This window comes from Meles meles, chromosome 7 (assembly GCF_922984935.1).
Source record: "Meles meles chromosome 7, mMelMel3.1 paternal haplotype, whole genome shotgun sequence".
NCBI lineage: Eukaryota > Metazoa > Chordata > Mammalia > Carnivora > Mustelidae > Meles > Meles meles.
The window spans coordinates 135,825,714-135,841,956 of NC_060072.1; the positions used below are offsets into that span (position 1 = coordinate 135,825,714).

At 46.8% G+C, this 16,243-nt stretch overlaps 1 protein-coding gene across 7 annotated transcripts in view; it reads left to right on the top strand.

The window, feature by feature from the left end:
• PDSS1 (decaprenyl diphosphate synthase subunit 1) overlaps positions 1-16,243 on the top strand; it is a 54,724-nt gene that overhangs the window by 10,178 nt on the left and 28,303 nt on the right. For 4 of the 7 annotated variants that reach the window (XM_046011173.1, XM_046011169.1, XM_046011172.1 and 1 more), the window contains exons 2-4: positions 6,689-6,753; positions 7,178-7,298; positions 9,889-10,019. In XM_046011173.1, the coding sequence (XP_045867129.1) occupies positions 6,689-6,753; positions 7,178-7,298; positions 9,889-10,019 (317 nt within the window). Of the gene's footprint in view, positions 1-6,688; positions 6,754-7,177; positions 7,299-9,886; positions 10,020-16,243 lie in introns of those variants that run through there. The other 3 variants (XM_046011174.1, XM_046011170.1, XM_046011175.1) reach the window with 2 other exon arrangements.

The following is a 16,243-nucleotide window of genomic DNA, read 5'->3' on the forward strand; positions in this document are numbered from 1 at the left end:
CCTCATCGTGTTCCTGATCTCAGTGGGAAGGCTGTCAGCTTTTCCCCATTGAGAATGATATTTGCTGTAGGTTTTTTCATAACTTTTATGAAGTTGAGGAATCTTCCCTCTAAACCTATACTTTGAAGAGTTTTGATCAGGAATGGATGCTATATTTTGTCAAATACTTTTTCTGCATCAATTGAAAGGACCATGTGGTTGTTTTCCCTTACTGAGTTGTTCTATCACATTGGTTGATATGTGAATGTTGAACCACCCTTGCATCCCAGGGGTAAATCCCACCTGGTCATGATGGATGATCTTTTTAATGTGCTGTTGGATGCTGTTAGCTAGGATCTTATTGAGAATCTTGATGTCCATATTCATCAGGGATATTGGTCTGAAATTCTTTTCGATGGGGTCTTTGCCTGGTTTGGGAATCAGGGTAATAATGCTCGCTTCATAGAAAGAGTCTGGAAGTTTTCCTTCTGTTTCTATTTTTTGAAACAGCATCAGGAGAATAGGTATTATTTCTTCTTTGAATATGTGTTAGAATTCCCCAGGGAATCTTTCAGGTCCTGGGCTCTTGTTTTTTTGGGAGGCTTTTGATCACGGCTTCAGTCTCGTTACTAGATATTGGTCTATTCAGGTTGTCAATTTCTTCCTGTTTCACTCTTGGCAGTTAATACATTTCCAGGAATGCATCCATTTCTTCCAGGTTTCTTAACTTAATGGCATATAACTGTTGATAATAATTTCTGATGATTGTTTCTGTTTCCTTGGTGTTAGTAATCTCTCCCCTATCATTCATAATTTTATTAATTTGGGTCCTCTCTCTTTTCTTCTGGATTAGTTTGGCCAGTGGTTTATTGATCTTGGACGTGACATTCTTTACTCACCTGGTGAGGCTACTGGGAACTCTGTAAGCAAGTTATCACGCCAGCAGTACCAAGGGGCTTTATGGCTCCAGGTTTCATAAAGCCAACCTTAGTTCCTTTAAGCTGTCTGGTCATATCTGAGTCTATGCATGTCTTTCTTAAGTAGGACATTCCAGTCAAAGCCTTGGTAAAATAACCAATGTTTCCAATGGTGTCCTGTTACAAGGAGAACCGATTCTTGCTGAACTTAGGCAAATGACTAGGATTGCCACGGAAGCAGGAATACTTACTGAGATCCTTTGAGTTCAGAGGGTTCAAATAGAAAAGTTGAATGCTATGATTTGTTTACAAATGAATATTTTTACATTTCTGTAAATCACAGATATCTTAAGAAAAAATTTCGTTAGTCTGGAAGAGCAAACATTAGAGAACCAGCAATGTTTCAAACAAGAGTCACAACACTATAATCTTTTAGTTTATTTAGTCCCATGCTACTAATTCCGTTTTAGTTTGAATGCAGCTTTAGTTAGTTCTGGAAATTCTTACCCATTTCAGTTTTAGGATTTTCAGTATATTGAATACTTGTATTTGTCCTAAAAGTCCTTTATATGAATATCCTTGAAGATGAAAGTCATTTTACAAGAGAATTAGAACAGTTATAAGTGACAAAAACTCAGAATGGACATGGTTAAAGAGCTAATGAGATTTAAGTTTACAGTGAGAAATCGGTGACAGGTAACACTTCAGTAATTAAAATATCTAGTGATGACCTTATTAAAACTTTAGGAATTGCATAGAACCTCTAGAATAGTTAAAGCATTTGCGCAGATGTAACCCAAGGTTTATCATTTGTTTAGCAGTACTTCCCAAGTGACCTAGCATACCAACGAAAAGGGTTACTGAGTCCAAGAGACTTCATGTAAAATTTAAATCTTGTGAAAACTTGTTAAAACCTTAGAAAGTTTTAAAGCACATGCCTAAATAGGAATAGGGATGTTAAAGACCTGATGCAGGCAAAATATAGAAAATGGTTTTTTTGGACAGGCAAAGAGGAAACTTTACATTTTCTACTTAACAGCAGATCAGTTAATTTAAGAAAACTTTGTCTTTTTGAACGGACAAAAGGCAGACTTTTAATCTTAAATCTTTAAAATCTGCTTATTTCGATCTTAGCCCGTCCTGACCACACCTAAAATTCTGTTCCAAAGTTTTTCCTCCATAAACCCTCTTCAACTTTCCTTTGCATTCTATTTTGTCCCAAGCCATTTTTTCCCAAACGACCAGTCTCACTTAGGACAAGATTACCTTCTACCTTTAACAAAAATGCATTCCCATTCCTTATATCTTTCTTACGTATCTCCTACTGTTCCACACACAGAGTTGTTTCCCTTATTCCATCAGTCTTAGTTACAGTTAGCAGAATTCTGCACTCTTAGAGACATTAGTCTCCTGTGAAGACGGAGGAGTAACCAATTGCAAACTGTTCCACCAGAATTTTTTAGATGACAAATTTGCGAATCAGTTAAAGCACAAATCATGTTTACCAACAGATTTAAACATCCTTAGTTCTGTGCAGTAAGTCCAAAGCAGTCCAGTCATTAATGATTTTAGCACTTTATCCTGTTTGGAAAAGACCCAGATGTCCAATGAATGTAATTCCATTTATCATCCAAGCAGAACTTTAAAGTTTCCGGTTACCAAAGACTTTGAAAGCTATCTTAACAATTAACCATGAAAACTTTGAGACAGACAATTAACCATCAGTTTAGTCATCTCTTTGCTTACAAATTTGAACACGAGGTCATTTGACCTTCGGTAAAACTCCACAGAGTAAGTTTCACCTTTAGTGCCGATAACTTTAAAGACACGTCTATCTTAATTATACCAACAGACTTAACTTGGTTCAAATACTGTTTTATGTTCCACCTGGGCCCCCCCCCCATTTTTAATTTTTACCTGAGACACGGGTGGGGAAGTCTGGAGTGGGAGGTGTTGGGTCCAGGGGGTGCTCTTCTCGCTCCCTGGCCGCGAAGAGAGGAGGAGCCATGCACCAAGGATGGTCTAGAGGCTGGTCATGGAGGCCGCACCCAAGGTAGTGCAGAAACAGAAGGGGGAGACAGAAGAGACAAAGTGCTGCCAGAAGGCAGGGAAAGGATTCCCGGTTTTAGAGTTCGTCAGCTCCAACAGAGGAGCAGACGCCATGTTTCCCACCAACAACGTTGATGAGGGAGGGGGGCAGTGTTTAGGCAGTTCACGTCGGGCCAGAGAAGACAGGGAATTTCCCCAAAACAAAGGGAGTTTTGGCAGCTGCTTGGGAATATTCCTTAAAGTCCCCATCCCGAGGGAGACTAACCCCAGTCGCTGCCAGTCACAGCCATTTACCAGGGAAATGAGTGAGGGAGGAGCCCCACATCTATTAGGAGGAACAGAGATAAAGTCAGAGTCCCCTTTGCTAGGGATGGCCGGTGTATCCTCCAGCAGCCTGGGTTTACCAGGAGGAGGCTTAGTTAGATAATTATCACCCAAAGGTCAAGAGGGGGTTTACTAGCCAGACATACTCAGGCAAACACATTCTGCACGATGTCCTTAGGTCAGAGTCTTGGTGTAGAGGAGTGAAGGTCCCCTAGGTCCATTTACCCTGTTTCCTGCAGAGGAGATCTAACTGATAGATCCCACCGAGGCCATGCAGTGTTCCAGGAGCTCAGTCCTTTCCTAAGTTTTGCAGTGCACTTTGCTTCTGGTGGGTTAAAAGGCACCCCAAGGTAGAGTCCCTGGGAACCGAAGAAACCTGAGGCCACGCTCCCAGAAAAGTAAAGAAGTTCCATTACCAAATCCCCCCCGACTTCTGGCTGGCGTCTCACGCAGAATATGTCAGAGGTTCCCGTATGTCAAAAGCAACAGGAGGCGTCCCTCAAACAAGACACCACTGTTGAGCACAATTCTGCACAATTCTGCCTTCCCGTGAAGGCATTCTTGTTGTAAAAGGCCCTGGAGGGGAGCCAGCATCCTAGGCTACAGATGGATGCCTGGCGAATGGACTAAGTTACTGTGCCGTCCTATACTCTGGACGCTGTGTTATTGCTCTGCCATTTTTAACCCATGGAAAATACTAGAAAAGTTTTACAAGGGAAGATACCCAATTTTGTAGCTTTAAGTAGTTAGTAGAGGACACTGACAAGAAAGGGTAAAGACTGAAATCCGTCATGGTCTCAGTGACATTCCAACACATGTGTTCCTGATAGCCAACCTCCCTAGGTAACGTCCCGGTTGGGTTTTAATTCATTCGGGTACTGGTTTCAGCTGGCTCCCAGTGGAGGTCCTGTGGCCAGAAGTGGCTAGACCAGGGATGTGGAGGGGATCACATTAGATCCATCAGGAGGAAACCTCACACGGGAGTCTTAAGATTGGCAGCTGTCCTGGTGACTTAGGTGGCTGTCCTGTGCCCAGGACAGACAAGTTTGTATAAGAACAGCAACAGAGAGAGGGCCTCAAGCTTCTGGGTCTTATTACCATTCCGGCCAGGGTACTGACTTCCAGCCAGGAGGCCAACTTTCTCTTCCCCATAGAGCAGCCACGGGCTAGAGGATTACAGCCCTAGCAATTGACATGGAAGTGTTCCATTAAGACCATAATTCTTGAAGGGCCCCTGAAATGAGAGTAAAGGAAGAGGGAAGCTTAGACTCCAGATGTAAAGAGACTCAAAGCCGCATCTTCGGGCGCGAAATGATAAAGTTTCAGAAAATAAGTGAGGTTCAGTGGGGTGCAGTCCAGAGCCAACGACCAAGAAGGAATTCTTGAGACATCTTTGGTGCAAAATGGTGGCTTATTAAAGCACGGGACGGATGGGCAGAAAGAGCTGCTGTTCTAGGAGTGAGAACAGTGGCTGGTTATATACTATGGGGTTGGGGGAGGTAAGGAGAAAGGGAGGGTTTGAAAGAACTTTCATATGCTAAAGAAGACCTGCAGGATTTCTGAGGCCTTGCCACTGTCAAGTTAAGGTTTTTCCTTTTAGTAAGGCATTAGCAGTAATGGAAGCTTCCTGGACGAATGTCACTCTCCTGCTGTCACAGTCCCTATCAATGAACTTTAGGTTTAGAAGAAATTTAACTTTATTTACACTTCCCTGTGCCTCAGCCTCCCTCAATTTTAGGGAAGGGAGGATGATGTTAGGGCCTCAGGGACAGAGAGTTACTGGTCTTTGGAAGTTAGTCCATCGGTAAGAAAGCCTCTTCCTTGTAAATCACTAGGACGTTTGTAAACTGAGGGAGACTGAGGTCTTGCAGGCTTGTGATCTCTACAAGTTAACCATGTGTTTTTCCTACGGGCAGCCGGGAGCGCCTGGGGAATGTCACATACACCCCATGGGGGGTGTTTTGTGGGGTGTTGGCTTCTGCACTGTCCTCAGCTTGCCTTCTGTTCCGTCATCAACCTGAGCCATAATCAAGAGTCAAGGCTCTACCGACTGAGCCACCCAGGCACCTCTTGCTTTTTTCTTTTGATGCAGTTTTTCAGACATGACTTTGCTGAGGTTCAAGTTCCCCAGCTGTATAAAGACAAGTAGTTGTGAGGGTCAGATAGTGTAAAAGCACATTGTAAGACTTGATTACAAATAGAGCAGATTTGTTTTATCTTTCTTGGGCTGAATTCTTCCCTTTTTCGTCAAAATACTTTCTTCAGATACAGAGCCCTTACCACATTAATTTAGTAAATCAGTAAATTTTTTAAAAGTACCCTCTACTCCCAAGGTCAGGCTCAAACTCATGACCCCAAGATCTAGAGTCACATGTTTCACCAACTGAGCCAATAAATAAGTAATTTTTGAAATGACTGTGTGCCTGCGTTCTTTAAGACTGGCAGTCTGGGGGCACCTGGGTGGCTCAGTGGGTTAAGCGTCTGCCTTCAGCTCAGGTCATGATCCTGGGGTCCTGAGATCAAGCCCCACATCAGGTTCCCCTGCTCAGTAGGGAGCCTGCTTCTCCCCCCACTGCCTGCCTCTCTGCTTACTTGTGCTCTCTCTCTCTCTCAAATAAATAAATTCTTAAAAAGAAAATAAAAAATAAAAAGACGGGTGGTCTCTGTGTTTGGTCCGCAGTGCCAGTCACATTTCCTGGCCCACAGTAGTGCTCAGTAATCATTGGAACTAATATTTGTCACCACCATCTCTGAACCTTTTAGTAGTCTTCTGTTCTTGATCTCGAATATTCTCAAAACGGGCTCTAAGCTTGCTTGTTTTTGAATGTTACTGATCAAAAAGTAGCATTTCCAAGTCTGTGTGGGAATGATAACTTAAAATAGGTCGTGTTTATGTATAAAGGTAAATTCATTCTTCATTGAACTCTTCCTTTTCACCATCTGGTCTGATGCTTGGGGGAACTGGATTACTCTTTGTTTTCAACTGGTTTAAGAATGTAAAAGAATGTAAATAGCATTACTGTTCTCTGACCCTGTCTTCCTTAAGAGAAGGAAATTGTTTGAAAACTACCTTTTCAAGTCTGAAAAGCTAGATAGGAATATGGAAACTATGCTTTGGAGAAAAAGATGACAGATGTGTTTTTTTCCTTATATTTTCTGTAATGACAAATACTGCTTTTGTAGTAAGGAAACTTTTAATTACCTTTCTAGAGTTTGCAACCCACCTACAAAGGGACAACTAAAAGATAAAGATTATGAATAAGATAAAGATTATATTTCTTATGAATTTATTATGAGTTCATATTACATGTAAATAATTTTATTATGAATTCTATGAATTATGTTTTCATTTTTTCTGGCATTATAAATACATTATTCATGAATATTCTTACAAGTTTCTTAATGCTTTTATTTTACAGATGTCCTATTTTAATCTTGTGAAGAGTTTAACATCAGCTTTTCCAAATAGGTATAGTATGTCACGGTACGTATATGATCTGTGTTAAAACTGCTAAAATTATTAGCCATATTGCCAGCAAGTTTCTGTTCTGAATTGTGGTGGGCTAGTCCAGCAAATTGAGTATTTTGGTTAACTAAGTGAGTGTCTGCCCTGTGTGCCCTCTGCCTTTTCAAAAAATGGGAATGTAGTAAAATTTAAACCCAGAACACAGCAAGCCAGGTTCGTCTTTGATTTTGTAGGTTCTCAAGGTGTCCTGAGTATAAAATTAAACTATTCCTGTATTGTTGAGCAAGAAGAGAATTCCGTGTGTTTTTCTAAATCATAATGACCGTTTTGGATTCGTGCTCAATTTCCAGCAAGTAGATGTGTATGTAATTCTCACTTAGAAACGAAATTATCTCACTTAATAAAACTCACCTGACGTGGCGTGCGTTCGGGCTCGTCCCAGGTTCCACCACTCGACGTCGGCCGCGTGCTGTCGCAGCAGAACGCAGAGTGGGGAGCAGTACAGCGATCCTTTCAAACTCGGCTGGAGAGACTTGAACGGTCTGTACGAGGACATTAGAAAGGTAAGCCCGCTCGGTTTGACGGTGCTGGAAGCCGTGCTGGTTTCTGAGAACGGTGAACAGACGACGCAGGTGTCCAGATCGGTGCAGCGCCGTCGCGCTTTCCCCCCAAACTTTTGGTGGCTTCTCCACTGCTGCCCAGACGTGTTCAGTTGCCCCTCATCAGCTTCCTTGCCCTCTCAAGGTTGTCCGCGTTCCCCCCCAAACCCGCACTCCGCTCTCCTGCGTTCCCCGCAGCGCCGCTTTGTGTCTGAGTGACCTGGGCGGCGCCTCGAGGAGCCGCACCGGGCGCCTGCTGTGTGGCCGGCTACAAGGCGGCTTGCGCCCATCCGGGCCCGGCTCTCCTCCGCGCCCGGCTCTCCTCCCTCCCGGGTGAAGTAAATGCCCCCTGCGGCCCAGGAGTCCCTTCACCTCCAGCTGGGTCCCCTGCCCTCCGCCTCCTCGCTGCCTTAGGAAGGACTCCCGCGGTTGCCCGTTCGCTGTCCTTCACCTGCGAGCTCTCCCTCTCCGTGTCTCTCACATCTGTTGTGGCTTCTCCCCTTTGTTCGAGTTCATCCTTCCAGGGACCGTCCCGTGACCCCGCGTGCCCCCTTCCCTTCCAGTATTCTCTGCCTCTTCATGCTTCCTCCTCTGTCTTCATGGTGCCTGCCTCCCCAGCCTCCCCCTGAAACTCCCTTTGCCAGCCCGTAGCTTCCAGAGCTCTTTCTCCTAAAGCCAGCGGACCCTGCGGTTTTATCTCCCTTGACGCTGTTGACCGCTGGGCGCTGTTGACCGCTCCCCACCGCCTGGAACACTTCCCTTGGCTTCTGCCCCTTTCTCGTTCTCCTGAGTCTTAGGCCATCCTTCAGTCTGCTTCCTGGTTTCCTCTCTGTCCCCTCCCCACCCTCTTTGATTTTGCTCTTCCTTTGGGTTCTTTCTGTTCCCTCTTATCTCTGGGTCCTCAGTTTACCCGCTTCCACGCTTAGCATTCCCACATAATACGTCTGTTCCAGATTGAATTGTCTCTCTTAAAACCATGCATCTAACTGTCCGGGCAAGTCCGTGGAGGGCCTGTGACTGTCTCCCCGTGACATACCTGAAACACTGGTTTCCTCCTCTAATCCTTGTTTCTCGTTTTTCCTGCTTGTTGCAGGCACCACCCAGGAACCTGGGTGGGATCCTGGAATTGTTCCTCTCCTACATCCTCCTCGCTGGTCTCTTGGTGTCGGTTCCCCAGTTGATGTCCGTCCTCGCCCCTTTCTTTGGCCTGGCCAGAGTCCCTCTCCCACCTGCTTCTCCTGCACCAGCCGTGCCCCCTTTGTGCTCCCGGAGGGGGGACACAGTCACCGCAGGGCCGGCACCTGTCCCACTGTGTAGTGTGCCTACTGTGGTCCTGCTCCCCAGCCAGATGGAGCTCCTCGGAGGCAGGAACTGTCTTATTTTTCTTTGTAACCTCTGCACTTCCTACCGTGCTTGGCACTGAGGTCGGTATTTTGGGGACTTATAGACTGGCCCAGCTGCACCGTGTTCACCTGAGTCTGGCCAAGGGTCCTCTGGGGCTGTTCTTAGCTCCCATTGCAGCGGGGACTTGAGCTATGATTCATTCTAGCAGGTCCTTGAGAGGCACATACAGCAAACACATGTCCATCACTTAGAAGGTCTCCTTCCCCTTCATGAATCAAAATCCTGTTTGCTTAGTTCTATGTCAAAGCTTCTATCCTCCTTTAAATATTTGGTTTTCTAGCCCACACTGATTTCTCCCCTCTCCGAACCTTTACTGCATTTATTTTAATTTACTGCATTTAGGGGTGCCTAGGTGGCTCAGTCAGTTAAGTGTCTGCCTTTAGCTTAGGTTGTGATCCCAGGATCCTGGGATCGACCCCACATCACGCTCCTTGCTCATTGGAAAGCCTGCTTCTCCCTCTCTCTCTCTGCTTGTGCTCTCTCTCTCATTCTGTCTCATATCAATAAATACAGCATCTTTTAAAAAAATGTATTGCATTTAATTTAATTATGCCATTGCTCAAGTTAACCACTCAGAACATTTATATTTTTTTTAAATGTTTCTTCCCAGCTCAGTTCTAAGTTCCTGACAATCGGCAAACTCTCTTCAACTTCCTCTGTGAACTTTGGACACATCCGGCTGAGCCAGGCTTACCCATGCCTGCTTCTTCCTGGCGCCATCTCCTCTTTGGGTCCCTGATACACAGCTTTGCCTCCATACCCCAGACACCCACTTATTGGCTCCCACGCTGCTCATCTTTGTCTCTCTCCTCCATCTTCCAAGCGACTACCAGCCCCTGTTCCTTTTTTGTCCCTGGGCCACCTAGTGCTTTCCTATTCCTCTCTGGAGTCTGTTGGAGTCCTTGGGGTCGCCCTAGGCCTTTGGGCACTCGGGCAGGCCAGGCATCGCCTGTGGCCCAGCTGTCGGGCAGCCAAGCCAGGTTTACGGCCTTAGATGTTGGAACCTTTTCCAATGGAGTGTTGAATTTCTCGAGTGAAATGAGTGTGCTGAGTACAAGCAAGCACGCTGAGATCGGATCAGTTTTGTAGAAGAAATCCTGTTGCCTTTTTGCTATCATGATGCCGTGTTGACACAGAAACTTGATTTCAGGAACTACTCATATCTACAACAGAACTTAAGGAAATGTCTGAATACTACTTTGATGGAAAAGGAAAAGCCTTTCGACCAATTATCGTGGTGCTAATGGCCCGGGCATGTAATATTCATCATAATAACTCCCGGTGAGTCATTTCCTTTCACTCCTCTGTCATTTTCGTCTTTGGCAAATCTTCCTTTCCAAGCTTGCCGTTTCGTTCCGGAGGAAGAGAACCTTAGAATTTATCATAGAATTCACTTTGATGAGTAGTTTCTGGCTTGGAGTCCCCAAAGTCACCTGGTCTGGGCATCTTCCCTTTCCACACTTTTTAATGTCCTAGAAGAACAACTTCAGTGCAAGTAAACGTTTTGAAAGGAATTAAAAGCCAGAGTTAGTTTCCTCACCCCGAAGTAAAGAACATCAGGGTGCGTACAGACGAGTAAGTAATCACTAGATACCCGGGGCCCGGCCCGTTAGTCCAAAGGTTAATCCTTACAAAGTCCTGAGCCACGCGCCCACGCCCTAAGGGTCTGCCTTCCTGTGACCTTCCGAAGTTTGCCAAAGAAAAATCTTTGAAGAAAAAGGCATTTTGATTTTTGGTCTTCAACTGTGTTTTGAATATCTACAAAATATTTGAATATTCAAACAACTGTATTCAAGGAAATCTTAAAAAAAACTTAAAAAAAAGATTGACCCTTGACCTTATGCAGCCATCTCTGCCACTCCCTCTTCCCCTCCCGCGTATTCAGTCGATCTCTGTGTACCTGTGATTCTGTGTTCTGCTTTCCCGACTCACCCCTGCTCTGGATCACGTTGCTAGACTGAATTCATAGTCGTTTGTTTCCCACGGTCCAGTGCAGCATAACGTACTTGAACATCTCCCTAGTGCAGAACGTTTGTACTGTGTTGCTTCTTCTCAGGGGAGCACACTTTAAGGAAAGCCTCAGGGAGTGTCAGAGGTCGCCTGTGAGCAGCTGCTCCCCTCAGCCTTTTGTTTCCTGCTTCTGTGACTCCAGCTCCAGCACTCGCCAGCACCTCAGGGTGCCTCCCCACCAACCGCCCCCCCCCCACCCCGGCCCAGGCTCCCAGTGCTCACACATAGTTAGAACAGGCAGTGAGCTCTCGGGACCACGTGCACTTCACCTGGGTGGCAGAACCGCAGAAATGAACCAAACTGGAAATAGCTCTCACACCAGCTAGAGCAGGGTTCTCAGCCTTGACGTTTTAGGCCAGATGATTCTTCATGCGAGGGCCGTGCTGTGTATCCTAGATGTTCTGCGGAGCCTCTGGCCTCTGCCCATGGCATGCCCGTAGCACCACACCCACCCCCCACCAAGCTGATGACAACCAAAAATGTCTCCAGACATTGCCGGTTGTCCCCTGGAGAGCAAAACCTTGTTGAGAACCACTGGTCTAGAGAGAGTGTGTGTTTATATTTTTAGTTTCTCAGATTAATGTGTGACACAGTGCATTACCATCAGAGGTGACATGGGAAGGAAGATACCCTCCTGCATTGCTTTATATCCTCCCTATTCTGATCCCCATGGTTGCAATTGTTTTCCGTTTGCCTTGCTGAAACTCTATAAACTTGGTTGCAGAAAACATGGGAGGATATAGCACAAAAAAGTCATTGCTAGAGGAAAAAGTAAGTTCAGGGGCATCTGGGTGGCTCAGTCCGTTGAACGTTCTACTCTTCCTTTCTGCTCAGGTCACAGGTCACAGGTTGCAGGATCGAGCCCCTCGACAGGCTCTGTGCTCAGTGGGGAGTCGGCTTCAGATTCTCTCTCTCCCTCTGCCCCTCCCCCTGCTCGCTGTCCCCCTCTCTCAAATAAATAAAGCTTAAAAAAAAAAAAGTAAGTTCAAGGGCACCTGATTGGGTCAGTCAGTAGAGCATGTTACTCTTGATTTTGGGGTTGTGAGTTCAAGCCCCCTTGAGTCTACCCTTGGGGGTAGACTTTACTTGAATAATAGGAAAAGTAAGTTGAACACTGGTCTCTCCGGGATGATTGAGCTGCGGCCTCATACCCCTGTAAGTGCTGGGAGCAGGGCTCAGCGAAGGCCCAGTGCCGAGGCAGAGCTCCGGCGGTGGCGTGCCTTTGAGTGCAGTGGCATCCAGCGTGTCATCCTCTGAGCCCCAGCTTCTCGGGAATGCTTGCTTCCTAAGAGCCCTTTGGAATCAGGCTCTGAATTGGCTGAATATCTAGCTGTTACTTCCATGCCTCTTAAAGCAAGAAGGGACACGGGAACAGGGTAGGGAAGCTTCTGGAGACCTGGCCCGTTTCCAGTTTTGCTTGCTGAGGAAGACTTAGAACAGCATGGATGAAAGGGAGCTAGAGATTCAGGGGTGGGACATCACTGAGCCTTTGGTTCTGTGCAGTGCCCCCACCCCGGGGACACCAGAACCCATTCCAGCCCTTCACCTGCTTGCTCGCTGCTGTTGGCAGAATTGAGAGGTCCCTGCTTTATCGTCTGACATCAAAAGTTTAAAGGCTTCTGTATGGCTTATCAAGTATCATCTTCTTGTTTGTGAAATGTCTATTTTGTAGGTCAGTGATAATCCTAGAGGGGATTTTAGAAAACCTAATAGAACAGATACCTACAAAATAGCAAGGGAGGAAAATACCTTTAATTGATTTTCCTTTTTCTCTTACTAAGCTTTTCAGTGGTCCGTTAAATATTCCTTTCCAGATTACTAGGACTTCTTAACCTGAGGTCCATGACAGTTATGAGGGTCTGTGCATCCCTTAGATTTGTATGCGGAGTTTTTTGTGTGTTTGCATTTTTTGGGGGAAGGAAATCAGAAGCTCATAATATATTCTCCCAAGGTAATATGGCCCCGAAGAGCTTAAGACTCCATCTTTATATTTCTTGTTGTATGCGGATGACACAGCATCGGGGTGGGTGAAGGAGGAACACACAAACAGAAAGACTCAAACTTAAAAGGTCCAGAAAACAGCTGTCGTGGTTCTGAGATGCGCCTCCTCGCTCCTCCGGCAGCGAAGGACTCCGTGCTGGACCGGGTCTCGTTGGTGAGGAACCTTCAGTTCTTAGCCTCTTGGAGGATCCCGTCGGCTGCAGCAAATCCCGTCTCCAGAGCCGGCCCACGTGCAGGCTTGAGAGAGGAGGGACATTCTGGCTTCAGTTCCGGCCGTGGACAGGCCCGCCTCGCAGAAACTTCTCTGTCTGCACAGTCCTGTTTCCTTCTCTCCTTCTTTTGATCCCAAGCACAATCCCGAGTCAGACACTTGAAACTTCAGAGTCTGCTTCCCAGAGAGCCCAGCATGCCCCAGAGTTCAGCAAACTCACTGTAGGGCAGGACTGACTTTATCAAAGAATCTAGATCAGAAACAAGCTTTCGAGTCAAGAGCTGTGTGTCAGATCGCCGTCCTCACTGAACGCAGTACAGCTGTGGTGTCGGATCCTCATCAGACAAGCCAGACCCCCTGCTCGGCATCCACATCCGAGGGACCCGCTCTTGCCCTGGGTCTTGGCCCCAGCCATTGCTGTGTGGAAGTCTTCTGGCCCTGGAAGTGGCTGTCACTGCCAGTGACTGGGGAGACAGGGTTGCTCACGTCGTATTGGTCTTGATTGTGCCAGTCGCCAAGCCGCACTGGATCCCACTGGTGCAGTTGACAGAGCCCCCCGTTTGCTCAGAGGGCACAGACTGTAAGATGCCATTTTCCCATTAGTGACTATATCAAGGGTCCCAGTATGATGAAGGTCCTCCACGCAGAGAAGGTGACTTTATGATTCTAATACGGACAAAGGAAATTCCGGAACCCTACCCTGGGAAAACTATCACAAAATAGCCATTATAGCACCATCTCACTTAAAGGATTCCTTAGATCCGGCCATTCACGAATCTGGAACCATTCCTTGTTTCTGTGTGTTCTGAATCACTGAGCCAGCCACTACCGTAGCGATTTATGGGATAGGCAGGAAAGCTGGTGCCAAAAGAAATGTTCTTGCTTTCAACGTAGGAGATGGCCCTTTTGATGTATCTGTCTTCATTACTGAAGTGGATCTTGAGGGCAGCAGGGGGCACGCATCAGGCGCCCCTTGGCCAGCTAGGCTCCTTCTGTGGCCTGTGCAGTTGGAGGGAAATGGAGGGAGAACATGAGCCTGAGGGGCAGCCCTGAGCCCTCTGACTGCGGTCCTGCCGCTCTCGCTGCCGGCAGCCCCCTCCAGACCTGGCAGTTCTAGCGTCCCATCCCAGTGGCCCGGGCCCTGCGAATGTTATGGTCACCACCTCCAGGCTGTCACATTTCCACGCACCCAGTGGAGGGAACTGGGGAGCTTTGAGGGGCCCCACGCCCCATGCTGGGGATGCAGAAAAAGCCCTGTTTGGTGAGGAGCCTCTGTAGCCACTGGCAAGCTGAGCCTGATAGCCGTGGTCACCGATGGAGAGCGCTGTGCGACCCCAAGCCAGGCAGGCGTGTGGGACCAACAGGGCTGTGTCTGCTACCGGCCCCGTAAGCACCTTAGAGCCTGGGGAGACCAAAGCCATTGCTTTTTGAGTGATTCAGGTCTGTCCGTGCACAAGACGACACTTAGACTATGAGCAAGGGCCCCTCGGGCATCCAGAGATCCAGGGCTAAGCCCTGAACCAGAGATGCGTGTCCCCGGGACAGAAGTTAGGTTACCTCTCTGCCAGTCTGACCTCACGGCTACGTGAGGAGAAGCAGCAGCGGCTTGTGTGTGGTCCCAGCGAGCTCGCAGGGGACTTGTTTGGAGTGCCGGGCCGCTCTGCAGGGAGCACTGGAAAATAGATTCAGGGCTCTGCAGAAACCTGGCAGTGGTCAGTCAGCATGGACCGTCTGGTTCAGCACATCTGTGGGTGGAAATGGGTGTCACCTGGACGGTGGGAGTGATCAAAGGACCCTGACAGGAGCTGTAGGAAGAGAAGCTTTCCCCTGAGGAGAGCGGGGAGGCAGAAGGACATTCAGATGAGCTACCTGGTAACTGATAGTGTTTCCCCTTCCTTTGGCGAAAGCCCTGCTCTGTGCATAAGACGGGACGTACCTTGTGAAAGAAGCAGTAGCAGTGACTGAGCGGGGACTCAGGCAGACCCGGGTCTGGATGCTGGTGTGAGTGCCAAGGTGATCGGTTGGATCGGGATTCAGTTTCAGGTCAATTTTGTGTCGACTTTGAAGTTGACCTTCATTCAGAAGATTGCAGCCTTAAGGAAGATGGGCGAGAACTCCGAGGGAGAAGATGACGAGTATCGAGGAGGAGCATCAGGCAGGGGAGAGAGATACAGATCCATGCGAAGAAGATCTGAAATTTCCCAGGCCGACGTCAGAGCTCAGAACTCAGCCTCACGCAGGGAGACGAACCGCCGCCCTCTCCCACCTCATTGCAGCGGAGCTTGGGCCCTTCGTGAGAATGGGCTCCTTGAAGGTCAAGGAAGGATGAAGGGAAAATGCCTACAAAAGCCAAACTAGAAAACTCACCACAAGGAGAAGAAAGCTTTGATGTCTCTGATTGTAAAATAACAACAACAACAAAAACCCACACAAACAAAAACCTACAGTGAATGATTCCAGAGAATCCTGTGCTGAGGAAAATGGTGATGAAATCACACAAGCCTCCTAATCTTACCAAGAGAGCAAGGACTGTTCTCAGCCATAAACTTCTAACACCATCGTTTATAGCAGCCAAGAAGAAGGCAAAAACAAAAAAAAGCACAAGACAAAAAAGTCAAAAAAATGGTGGAATCTAGTTTTATCCTTTTTTTTTTCTTTTTTTGGAGGGAGGAACAGAGGGAAAGAAAGAGTCTCAGGCAGACTCCACTGACTGTGGAGCCTGATACAGGCTTGTTCTCACGGCCCCGAGATCTGTGACCCGAGCCAGAATCAAGAGTCAGACACGAACCAACTGAGCCACCCGGGCGCCCCTCTGGTTTGGTCCTCAGTGCCACCGAACCGTGTGTGATCGGCCGAGGTGAACCTAAAACAGTTGCAGCGTTTATGGCAAAACAGGACATCCTGTGTGCAGAGAAGCGAAAGAAAAGGAATAAGCCCCATCCACTATGTAGAAAACTAATTGAAATGATTATGCTGACTTATTTCCCCTAGTGGACTTGTCTATAAAAGTTGAAGTCTAGATTTCTAACTAGATAACGCTAAAAATTTATACAACGTGAAAATTTTTTTACATGTATCAAAGCGAGAAAATATCTCAGTACATGTAGATTTCTTCTCTGTAGTGTAGTTAACCTCCTTTGGGAGGGGGAATACTAAATATTTACTTCCTTTTAGAAAAATTTCACTTATGTCTGTATTTTATAGTTGAGTTTTAATGTAATTAAATTGGGTTAAAATTAAAATGGATGTATAGCTTATCCTTTACCCCTACTTCTTGTATTTT